Source organism: Globicephala melas, chromosome 6, assembly GCF_963455315.2.
Source record: "Globicephala melas chromosome 6, mGloMel1.2, whole genome shotgun sequence".
NCBI classification, from domain to species: domain Eukaryota; kingdom Metazoa; phylum Chordata; class Mammalia; order Artiodactyla; family Delphinidae; genus Globicephala; species Globicephala melas.
In genome coordinates, this window is record NC_083319.1 from 93315728 (window position 1) to 93328145 (window position 12418).

Here is a 12418-nt window from a genome sequence, read left to right on the forward strand (position 1 = left end):
TCCCTCTTTGTGGTTGTTATAAATGGCTCATCAGATTATCTGAATAAAAAGAGTATCTCCCAGAGAGGAGATGCTGCTGTCTAATCCGCTCTCTCCTTCCGGCTACCGTCAGCAAGGGAATCAGGAGTGGTGGGAGGGCGGTGTAAGAGTGGGGGGCCCTCTCCAAAGGACCCTACTGACAACTGACGAGGCTCAAGGAGAGTCAAGGACATGATGCAGGTGATGGAGAGATGGGTCCTGCTTCTATAACCGCTCAGCAAACTGGCACTGTGTTGTCACTCCTCAGAGGGAAGAATTCCAGAACTGTCTATCAGTGGGCAACTTGTACCCCAACAGCCAACACTGAACGTGGTGCCCCAAGACCAGAGCAGCAGACACCATTGTAGTGAGCCCGGGCTGCCATGACGACCACAGACAGGGGTCGGGGGAGCTGCAACCACACATGTTCCTGCCTCATGGTTCTGGGGGCTGGAAGTCCGAGATTAGGGTGCCAGCATGGCTGGTTCCTGGTGAGAAACCTCTTCCTGGCTTGCGGACAGCCACCTTCTTGCTGTGACCTCACGTGACAGAGGGAGAGAGCTCGAGAGCTCTGGTGTCTCTTCCTCTTCTTATAAGGCCATCATCCTATCAGGACCCCGGCTTCATGACCTCGTTTAACCTTAATTACTTCCTCATGGGCTGCATTTCCAAATACCATCACATTTGGAGAATTAGGGCTTCAACATATGGAATTTGGGGAGACACAAACACTTAGTCCGTAACATATATGAACCAAGAACAAGGGATCCAAGAGCAGAAGTCCTGAGTTTTCTACTTGACCAGGGCCCATGTCATAGCCAGGGCTCCCTCACAAAACACAAAATGTGACAAGGAGAAATAGGCAAGATGCTGGATCAGGGCACATTGATGCTTCCTCTCTGTCAACACTGGCCTTCCCAGAAGGTCCCCCCACTGCCCGCTCTGCACTATGGGCCAGCGGTCCTGTAAGTCCTGCACCCAGTCATGCCCTCAATCATGGTGGTTTACAGACTGGAAGGCTTAAAGGAGGCCAGTAAGTGGGCAGAGGCCTTCTGCGGAGCCATGGACCACCCCCATCCCCACACAGCTGGCAGGAGAAAATCCTCCCAGACTGCAGAGTGGAGAACACTTGCTGCTGCCTCGAGCCCCACACGCTGCTTTAACTACTGACCAGGGGACCTGCGCGGCCTTACCAGGTGGTCACAGGCTGGCTGGAACGCATTGGTCCCGCACACGTAAAGGGCACTGGCGCTGAGGGGCTGCAGCACTCGGATGTAGTTAAGGCATTCTGTCTACAAGGAAGAGAAACACACGGGTCAGCCACCATGCAGGCTCCACCGGACGCCCTCCCTGATCCCAGCTGTCCAGGCTGCTCACTGCACAGCACGAACCAGCCAAGCACAAGCCCAACAGCAGCTCCTCACGGCTCACTGATGACCAACCCGGCTGTGAATTCGCTGCCACCCTTCCACCTCGGGCCTCAGGTGCCATCCATCTGCACAGGCTAGCCCTGCCCTGCCTGGCACGGTGGGAGCAGGCTCCCGGAGACCCGGCTCCACCCCTGCACAAACCTAAATCTGCAGCTGGCCAGAGTGCTTCTGCCTCTGCAGGGTCCACAGGCCGCTGTCAAGTGCCAAACAGATTTCACCTCAGTCACTGATTTATACTCAGCAAAAGTGTATCAGCCAAAAAGCAATGAAAGCTGACCTCAAACCTTACTGGACACCTGGCACAGGGAAACACGTATTCACTCTCACTGAACACACAGACCATTCATTGTGTTGGCAGGCCCGAGGGGGTGTGTGATGTGCAGAGTTCCCTCCACCTTCCCTTTCTCTGGGGGACCCCACCCTCGACGCCCCAATGTGCGCAACTGGAAGCAGTGCTTCTCAGGAGAGGGGTGTGTCCGGCCCGCCTAGCTCAGGGGAGAGGCAGGACTAATGAGGGGCTCCGAGCCCGGCTCCACATCAGAAAGGCCCTGCAGGAAAACCAGATGCCACTGAAGAACCCACCCACTATTTTAGGCTGAAATGTACTTGGATTATATGTGCTAGCATCTGAAATTATCTCCACTCGGGAAAGGTTTTTTTTTTTTTTGCCGCGATTGTTTTGAAACTGGTTGGAAGTAATTCATCGTCCCTGAAAGAACTGGGAGGGACCCTTGTCCGCTGTATGGCCTCCACGTGGGGCTGGCCAAAGTGCCTGTTCTAATTTAGCTCTAAGACAACTCCCTGCGACACCTGTTATTACATCGCAATGCCTGCATTTTCCCTCATTTCGAATTTAGTGACTTTGGTGAAAGTGTTTAGTACTTTGCTAAAAAAGTTTAGCCAAAACATTTTTTCTGTTTTTGTTTTTTTTTAATTTTAATTGCTTTGAAATTAGCCAACAACTACTGAAATTGACTATAACCCAGCTGTCTTAACCAACTACCAAGGAAGACGGGGCGCTTGTATTCCAAGACTCCGACATCGGCCCAGCACCAGTTAGGGGCAGGGTAGCCCAAGTGGGTGGTAGCCATAACCCAGAGCTCTGGAGGGAGATGGATGGACACTCAGCCCAGCGCTTCCCGGATGGCCACCACACTGAGATGCCCAGTATCTCCTAGCGAAGGAGCAGTATCTCAAGGCACAGATGCTGCCAGCAATCCAGAAATCCTACAGCAACCCCTCCAGGCCACTGGAGCTCAGGGAAGGCATGAACCCTGCACTGTACACCTTTAGGCCAGCAGGCACCAGACATCGTTTTCTGTAGTCAAAGTTTCAGGCCATTTGAATAAATTCAATTCAGATAAACTTTAAAGTAATTTTCTAAAGTCTAGTATGTTTGGCACTTGCACTGAGAGCCCCAGGCTCGCCACTTGGGAACAGGGAGGTAACCTGCAGGATGAGTCACGATGACGTGAGCAAGCCTGGCAGCATCCTGAGGGTGGGGCAACCTGCCTGGGCTGCACCACAGAAGTCGGGGCGTTCGGGAGAGTCAAACAAGTAAGACAGGCCTGGGTGGGCTCTGAAGCTTGCAAAAGAAATTACCTGTTTTGATTTCCCCTTTTCCGCGCATTTTGCTTTTTTATCTTCCGAGACCTTCCAATATGCCTGTGAGGAAAAACGAGAGTCCATTTCAGTGCATGTTCCCCCTTTAGAAGGAGATACTGGTATAAAAAACATACAGTTTACAAAGCACATGGTGGTGTTTAGAGCACAGGTATTTCCCAAGACATTAATATCTCAGATTGCAAAGCGAGGCTCAGAGAGCAGACGCTGGGACCCGTGAGCAACGGGGCTTCATGAAAGTTCTGTGATCCTCATGCTGCAGCCAGGGGGCCTGGAAGGCGGCTCCCAGATGACTGCGATTCACTGAAAAAACCTGCAAATATTAAGTGACTGCAAGTGGGGAGGATTCAATTATTTATCAAGAAAATAAACTGCAGGCATTTTCTTTTCTTTTTTTTTTTTTGGTCGCACTGCGTGGCATGTGGAATTTTAGTTCCCTGACTAGGGATTGAACCCGTGCCCCCTGCAGTGGAAGCGCAGAATCCTAACCACTGCACTGCCAGGGAATTCCCTAAACTGCAGGCATTTTCAAACATCAAGTGGGTTTTCTCATCCCTTCAAAACTGATTCTTGAGTCTAGTAAAATGTCTTGACGTTTACTTTATCAGTGGAACAGCAGGGTTATGATGCTTTAAATTTTATGTGATGGTAGGAGGTGAAAGTGATGAAGCCACGGGGCTCCCTCAGGTCAGATGCCTTCCCACTGAGATCTGTGCTCCTGCTTCTTCCACACCAGGTGGACGAGCCAGGCTGGCAGATGCCTCAGCCCTGCACCCTCCAGAGGACAGGGAGCAACAGCGCTGCATCACAGAAGGCTCCCACGCTCCTGCCTCACTGTCCCCAAGATGCCCCATCTGCCCGTGTGATATTCCAGGATTGATGCCAAAATATATTTCCTCCCAGAGAATCAAAGCTGGCCGTAGGGCACTCAGAGGTCAGGAAGTACACAGTGCTTCGCCATGGCAGTGAAGTGAATCCCCTAGCAATGTGTTTTCAGAGAAATGGAAGTGCTAATCAGGACACGTGAAAGCAGAACAAAGTCCCATTTCCAATAGCAACTTCCTTTAGAAATTAAAATGTAGACAATTTCATCATTATCTACAGGCAGTGCATAAGGATACAGGAGCATGAACTCTGACAGGCCCTTGATCATGGCGTTTTCACTGAAGCTTGGCTGTAGTCCTTTCACTTTTTTCCCTCTTTTACGTCTACAGAGCCTAAAGCCTCTCGGTTACCCACAGTGATGGCATTAACAGAGCAACGGGGGCTCTGACTGAGCACCTGCAGGTCGGCACAAGCACACGGTGGAACCACGATGCTCCCAAGACGAGATTCTGAAAGGCAGTGTTAGCCTGAGTTGTTGGAAAGGAGAGTAAGGCTCAGAGGAAGGGGATTCAATGAACACAGGGACTAGGGGCTGAGCAGGGCAGGCCCTTGGCAACCCTCTGCTCTAAGTGCTTACTGTTCCAAACACTTTATTTTCAAGGGGTAATAACCAGAATCTCGTTTACATGAAACAGAAATTAAGTACTATGCCTGACTCTGGAGACTAACACAAAATGAAACAAAAAAATAAGAGATCTGGGGCAGAAAAGGCACAAGGTGAGCATGGGCTGGCTTTATTCCAGAGAACCAGAAAATTACACCAACCACTAGGGTGGTGTCTAAGGATTCAGGAGCAGAGGAGAGGCTGCCAGAGGCCAGGAGGGGACAGACTGAGCATTGGCTACAATGGCTTGAGGCACTTCAAACACGTTTAAATCCACGAGTCATGGTCATACTAAAAAACCAAAAACAGTCCAAAAACCCACTGTCTCCCTTTGGGGAGAACTTACTCATTATTTGGAAAACTAGTAAATAAAGGCGAAGGTTTCAAGCACTGATCCTGTCATGTCCAAAGGAACTGGCCTCGGGAGATGTGAATAGCTGGCAACGGGCATTTCCCCGTCACTGACAGTATTCCAGCTCACAGATGGAGAAGGAAAGGTAGAGGCGGGACGTCCCATTCTGCAACCCTTGACGTGCTCCAGACTGCGACGGTCAAGGGCCAGGAGGAGGACGCCCGCCTGGGTGGAGGGTCCGGCCTCTCACAGGAGCCAGACCGGGGCTGGGGGCCAGACAGGATCGCGAGTGGCTCTCCCAGCCAAGTAGACCCAGGGCGGCTCCTAGGAATGGAGACTCCACGACGGACAGAGTGCCTGGCCACACAGACGGCCTGAGTTCAACCCGATCAAACTGAATAGTCAAACATCATTTATGAGAGAGTCCGTGAAATTTGAACACTATTTGATGAAATTAATTTGGGGGATGCAATAACGATAGTTTGGTTATTTTGAAAAAAGGAGTCCCTTCCTTTAGGAGATGATCAGGGAAACACGTGCAGATGAAGAACATGTGTTTGGGATTTGCAAAGCCTCCCAGAGGGAGCAGAGGAGGAAGACGTGGATGGGAGGATGGGGGTGAACCCCCGGCCTGCGGGAGCCTCGACGGGTACAGGGTTCATCATATCACTCCCTCTGCTCCCGTGTGTGCCTGAGATTTTCCGTAATAAAATGTTCAAAAATCCAAGATAAAAAGAGGGTGACCCCTGGGTGAACTGCCAGCCTGGGGAGGACGGAGGCTGCCAGGGGACACCCTGAGATGGGGCTTGGTAGACACAGGGCGGGAAAGAAGCTTCAGGATGACAGGGCCCTCAGCCCTGGTGGACAGGAAGGCTGCTCGCTAGACGCACAGGACGTCCGTGGGGCTGGCCACTGGGGTAAGCAGGCTCCACAGCCAAGAGAGGGCCTGACATCCCAGGAGGAGGCCGGTGTGTGGCTCTGAGGAGAAAACACTGGAAAGGGTGTGTGGCCCAGACAGCAGGGGAGCGGGGAGCCCACACCATACCTCATGTTGCTTCTTGGAGATATTGTGTGCGTTCAAGGCAAACACGGCTTCCCGGGCGCCCACGTACAAGGTGTCCTTGTCCTCACTCAGCAGCAAGGACGAGTAGTTGAAGATGCCCGGCTCGTGAAATTGCACCAGCTGCACCTCTGGGGAGGGCGGGGTGGGGGGAGAACGTATTAGGTATTTCTGAGCTTGGACACACCCTGAGCATCTGGTCTCCTTTTAGTGCGTGGCTGTCTCACTAGGGCCATGCATGGGTCTGCTGCCACAGTGGACAGGCCCCAGCCGAGGCCAGAACTCAGGCACCTTTGGGTGGAGGCTGCCACCAAGTGTGAGGCCCCAGAGCCACTGTGCTCTACCAGTGCTGTGGCCTGACTTCCGTCCTGCTCCGCTCCCTCCAGCCCAGCTGAGTTCCAAACCCGGCAGCGTGACCTCCTAGGAACATGACCTTCAGGCAGCGTGACCTCTTCGCAGTGTAACCTTGTGACCTCCCAGGAGACTGCAGTCCAGACACCTTAAACTGCTGACCACTGTGGTTCCCTCTCCCTCCCATCAAACTCTTGTCTATGTGTATTTAATCACCCACAAGTGAGGTTTATAGAGAATATAACTATTTAGGATTTTCTTATTCAGAAAAAAGTCATTTACCTCAAAGCCTTTAAAAAAATCTATTTCAGTGATTACACCCCTTAACCCAAGCATTTTCCAAGGATATAACCACCACAAACTTAAAAAGCAGAGAAACAAATGACTCTTTCACTTATTTGGTAATTGCATCAATAGCTATTTAGGAATATGAGGAATTTAAGGATGAGCTATTTAGGAGTCATATAAATGTATTGACATGATTTCTTAAGGAGCTACTTCTTCTTTTTGACCATCCCAGAGTCAATTTTAAACTTGGCTTTCCATCTGTCACCAAGCTCTGATTTTATTGAAGGGTTAGGAGGTCACACTTCTGCTCTTCTAATTTCCCACTGTTGAAGAAAGATGCACACAGGATAGAGGCTCTCCCAGCACACACACTGCCTGGAATTCTGCACAAGACAGCTCCAGCCCTGCAAGCACACCTCGCTCAGGACCACTGAGCCTGAAAGACTGGAGCGGACGGTTCCTAAGACACAGCTCCCAAACGAGGAAATAAACAAAAGGGAAACTAATAAATAGCAAATGAAAACAACTGGCCTGACGCTCAGCTATACATAATTAAATAGCCTCAAAATATTGATACTACTTGGTGTGGTTTGTGCTCAGGCAGTGCACACCAAACGTCATCAGGCACAAGGAAGATAAACATCCTTCCAGGGCCCCCCCGCACCCCGCCCCGATTTAGAAGCCAAATCAGCAGGCCAAGAACAAGCCCTGCGAGTGTTTCCAGTTATCGGACCATCTCCCCAGAAGCGGCGGTGCAGGCCGTCTGCCCACACGCAAGTGCCAGGAGGCCAGACCCAGCAGAGCAAAGGGCACCTGTGCATCTCAACACCACGAGCAGGGAGCAGGGTGGCCATTCCCTTCAGATGCCACCAGCGCCTGACACGGTTCTGCCCTCACCTCTGTGCTCCCAGGTGATCCTAGGTATGGGTGCAAACGCCACCGCTGTCCCAAACACCACTGTGAGGGCGGTGAGCAGCCCCCCGACGGGGGCGCACATCCTCATCAGCTGGGGCCGCAGCGGGGACTTCAGCAGCAAATGCCCGCGGGCAGGCGAGCCCACGGTGGGTGTCAGGATGGTCGCTGCTCAGAGCTGCAGGGCAGCCTGGAGCTGGTGGGCGGCGCAAGCCCTGAGGCCCCGCATTTCTCAGCACTCTGGGTGAGGTCGAGCTGCTCTCACCACTGCAAATATCAAAGGCCACCTGGTTCTTAAACAGCGTGCTTCTCTACAGCCCTCTGAAGAAATCCTGGAAGAAAGTGAAAATGAAGGGTTACGAGTCAGGATGTGTCGTAATAACGCCTGCTTTCTGTTTGCTCAATATCCCCCCACGGCTCTGCTCTCACCACATCCCCAGCCACGGACTCTGTCTGCTGAGGAGAAGAGAGTGGTGGAGACATAGAGGGCTTCCTGTGGGGACAGCCCCACACAGACACCGCATCCCAGAGTTACAGGAGTCAGGGCTTCCTGGTCCTCAGGTGGGCCCGGAACACAGGACAGACACAGGGACCCAGACCAGGGAGACAAATGCCTGCCTGGCTGCCCAGCTTCCTCCCTGTGCGGGCACTGTGTCCAGCTGGTAATGCGATGGGAAGGTAGGGAACGGAACCGGGGTTTCAGTTTCCCTCAGAGACTCTGGCTTCCCAATTCCTGTAATACTCATAGAGGACGACAGCCAGAACTAAAGACTAGAGAGCTGCACGGAGGCTGAAATGTGAGAGTACACACACAGACACACACACAGATGTATGTGCAAGCACACACGTATGCACGCATACAGATATGCATGCCTACAGACGCACATGCCTACAGACACATACACATGCACGCACGCATGTCCTGGTCGTGCAGGAGGAGCTGACCTCCTGCAGGGGACAGGGCCACCCCAATGGCCTCGCTCCTCCAGCCTCACTGCAAAAGTCGGCATGTCATGGAAACTGGTCATGGCCTCTGATCTGTCACTGAGACGAAGCACCTCATGGAAAGAACAGGCCTGTGCTGAACAGAGAAACTGTGGGGCTGGGGGTCCTCAGATCTCCTGGCACCCACGCTCTGCCCCTGCCCCACGACTGCCTGGAGTCCCGGCCTCCCGCCTGCTCAGCCCCATGCACCATCTGCAAGGGTCCCTGCGGGGAGCTGCAGGGCAGCCCTGCTCCACATCAGTGAATTGGGGCGATTAGGGTTTGCCCCTGACCCAAGGCCCCACCAGGATCCCAGTGAGACTGTGAGATGGGCTTGTTCCCGCCTTCTCAGGGGGAGGTTAAAGCAAAACGTCGGCCTGAACAGAGGCAGGACGCTTGCCAACCACAGCTGGGGAATACAATTAAGCTACAGCAGAACCACTGGACTTTGCAGATGTGCTGCCCTGGGGGGCCCACACGGAATCCAAGGGCATGCAACCTGCTCCTCAGCTGAGTACCCTCTGCTGCAAAATGGTGAAGCAGCTGCCTCCCCGACACCCCTCTCCCCACCCCCACAGGCCCTGGGAGTCAGCCATGCTCACGTCCTCCTCTGCCTTCCACTCCCACCAAGCCAACCCCCCTCCAGGTCTACCAGTCCTACTGACACCCCCGGGCCCTCCCTCTCTAGAACCTTCCCCTGCACCCACCACCACGTCAGGACGCCTGAGGGGCAGCCAGCTCCCTTAACGCCCTCTCCAGCCGTCCTCTCCCGGCTCCGGCTCCCTGGGGACCCCACAATTTGCCACAGGGCAGCACCTGTGCAGCCACCTGCCCTGCTGCCCTCTGACACATCAGTCCAAACCAAACCTCCCAAGAGGGTTTGGGGAGAAGGTCCGGCTTCCTGTTTACCTGGTTAAGTCACTGCCTCCAGGGAGCCCTCCCTGCTCCTTTCTATTCTGCCTGGGAAGTCACCTCTCACACCCTGGTGTCCTTCTCTGGCCCCCAAAGCCTAGCAGGGAGCACGGCTCACCCTCCACAGTGCTCTGGGGTCCTTTTATTTTATTTATTTTTTTATGTGCACGTACGGGCCACTACCACCCCCGCTCCCCTTCACAAAGGAAGGACTCATGGGGGACTTTCACGGTGAGCACTTGCCACTGGGGAGATGCTGGGCAAGGGCCAGACACCAGGGGCCAAGCCTCATCTGCCCGCCCACCTTCCCTGCTCAGGCACCCACTCTGCACCTCCTCCCCCCAGCCCGAAGGCTGCCTGGCGGGGCTCCCCATCCACCCAGGATCTGTTCTCCATCCCAACATGCCTATTGGCCCGTGAAGTCAGGGAGCACACCGAGTCCATCTTTTCCTCCAGGGACTGGCCCATCCTGGGTGGAGACTGGCACCTCTTTTCGACAAAGGGCCGGATGGGCATTATTTTCAGCTTTTTGATTCCTAGAGCCTCTGTCCCAGCTACTCGAGCCCAGCATGGTAGCTCAAAAGCAACCACAGATGACGTGTGAATGGATGAGCATGGCCGTTTGCCAACATAACTATTTACAGGATGGGCACTGGGCTGCAGGCCAAGCCCTGCGCTGGGGGCCCAGGGGGACGGTCAGCCCAGACACCCAGTGGCAAAGGCACGATCCATGCTAAACACAACACCGGATGCACCAGGAGGCCAAGGAGGCCGGGAGGGGAAGAAGAGAGAGAGCTGCCTCATGGGGTAGCCGTGACTGCTCACCCTCTGCGGAGCCAGCTCTTAGAGGCACCCACCGTGTGGGTCACAGTCACCCTCAGCCAGGGCCCTGGTGGGGACTCTGCTCTCCTGCCCTTAGCAGGGAAGTGAGGTACAAGGTGGTTCCAGAAGCCCAGGCCAGGCGAGGCGTTCCCGATGTGACCCACTCAGCAAGCAACCCCGGAGTGTCCAGTGAACACTAAATACACTGCAGCAATCCTACACAGCCACAGGACGCCCAGGCCCTGGCGAGGGCTCTTTGCGTGGATGTTACTGGCTCGGGGTGCACCAGACACCCGCCTAGCTCGTTCCCGGGTCCATTTCCGCCACTACCAGTCTAATTGAAGCCGTGCCCACCCCACCCCAACCCCCATCCTTACCTCTCCACAGCCTCCCACCCCTTTACTCTGCTTCCGTTCTTGCCGCCTGGGGTAGAGATTGCTGGCTTCCTGTCCCAGCATCCACATCCCTTCATTCTCACTAACAGAATCTTGATTTTACCTAGGATGGCAATGTGGCCAGTTAACCATGTCTCCCAGCTCCCCTGGCAGCAGTTCTGGCCAAAGAACTGTGGACAGGGCTTCCCTGGTGATGCAGTGGTTGAGAGTCTGCCTGCCGATGCAAGGGACACGGGTTCACGCCCCAGTCCGGGAAGATCCCACGTGGCATGGAGCGGTTAGGCCCATGAGCCATGGCCGCTGAGCCTGCGAGTCCGGAGCCTGTGCTCCGCAACGGGAGAGGCCACAACAGTGAGAGGCCCGCGTACCGCAAAAAAAAAAAAAAAACAAAAAGAACTGTGGACAGAAGTTATTAGGTAGGAATTCCAGGAAAGCTCTCTAAAGGAGGCTGACTCAGCTAGTGTTGGCATTTTTTTTTTTTTTTTTTTGTCTTCAGCCTTTTCTCCTTTTGCTGCCTGGAACTCAAATTTGATGGCTGGAGCTCTGCCAGCTACCTTGTGAACATGAAGTTAAGAGTCTCATTCTGAGAACAGCCAAGTAGAAATCCAGAAGAACTGGGGACCCTCACAACATACTGGAGACTTTACACCTGCTTTCTTCTGCCTAGACTTGATAATAAACTATTAATCTCTTTAAATTATTGTTTTTTTCAGATCTTTGTTACCAGCAATCAGATACAATTCCAAACAGATACAACCTCCCTGTGACACATTTACCAAACAGCAGCAGCAGACAGAATAACGTTTTTAACGTAAATCAGAGCATATCATTTCCCTACGTGAAACATTTCTCACTCAGATTAAACCCAAGCACACAACCTTGGTCGACCTTCTATCCAGCCTCTCCTGTTTCATGTTCCCTCCACCTTTCTGTCCCAGCCATTTCTGGACGTGCGGAGCCTGGCCCATCTGCTAGGCTGTCTTCCCACTGCTTGGCAAAGCAATTCAGAACATTTCCAAATGTGTCTGTACCAGAGATCATGTGTGTAAATCCCACGGCACAGTCTCATTAATTTACCAGAGAAGACTTTCTCTCTGTATGATTGATCAGTGACTGGCAGTGCCTCCCCAAAGCTTCTCTGCTCCGAGCTCCCAAACAGGTAAGGTTTCTAGGAATGCTCCAAATCAGGGCAGGGAGAAGCTCAGTGGCTGCCAGGGTCAGAGCGGAGTGAGGGGTGAACAGGCAGAGCTCAGAGGATTTCTACCACTCTGGAGTGAGACGTTGATGTGGAGGAGGGGACAAGATATATGGAAACTCTATGTACTTTCTGCTCAATGTCACTATGACTCTAAAACTGCTCTCAAATAGAAAGTTTATTTAAAAAACCCCACCACACACCAGCACAGAGAGGTCTTTCCTGAGCACAAAAGGAGCATGTGTGAGGCCCTGTCCCAGTGTGCCCACAGCCTGGGGTGCCCTTCTGGCTGCGGGGCACAGATGTGAGGCCCACTGGGATGTTTCACTTCCCCTCAAACATCAGCATGGAGCCCAGTCTCTGTTGGAGGGAAATGGTTTGCAAGGATTCAACGGCAAGAACAAATTCCTACTTCAGTCGCTGACAGAAGTCACTTTTCTGGGACATCCCATGACACGCAGGCTTAGAACCCAGATGTGGGAGATGGGAGAATCCCTCTTTGGAAACTGGTGCCCAGAACACAGAGTTTTATCTCAACTCCCTCCTCATACCCAGTAAAATTCTGACACCCTAAAAGGACATAAACC

At 53.1% G+C, this 12418-nt stretch overlaps 1 protein-coding gene across 5 annotated transcripts in view; it reads right to left on the minus strand.

Annotated features, from left to right (window-relative positions):
- SEMA4D (semaphorin 4D) overlaps positions 1–12418 on the minus strand; it is a 118710-nt gene that overhangs the window by 29403 nt on the left and 76889 nt on the right. For all 5 annotated transcript variants that reach the window (XM_060301217.1, XM_030832495.2, XM_060301216.1 and 2 more), the window contains exons 3-6: positions 7509–7855; positions 5958–6103; positions 3051–3113; positions 1212–1310 (exon numbers count right to left, since the gene is read on the minus strand). In XM_060301217.1, coding sequence (XP_060157200.1) covers positions 1212–1310; positions 3051–3113; positions 5958–6103; positions 7509–7614 — 414 coding nt within the window. In that variant the 5' untranslated portion in view covers positions 7615–7855. The remainder of the gene's footprint in view (positions 1–1211; positions 1311–3050; positions 3114–5957; positions 6104–7508; positions 7856–12418) is intronic.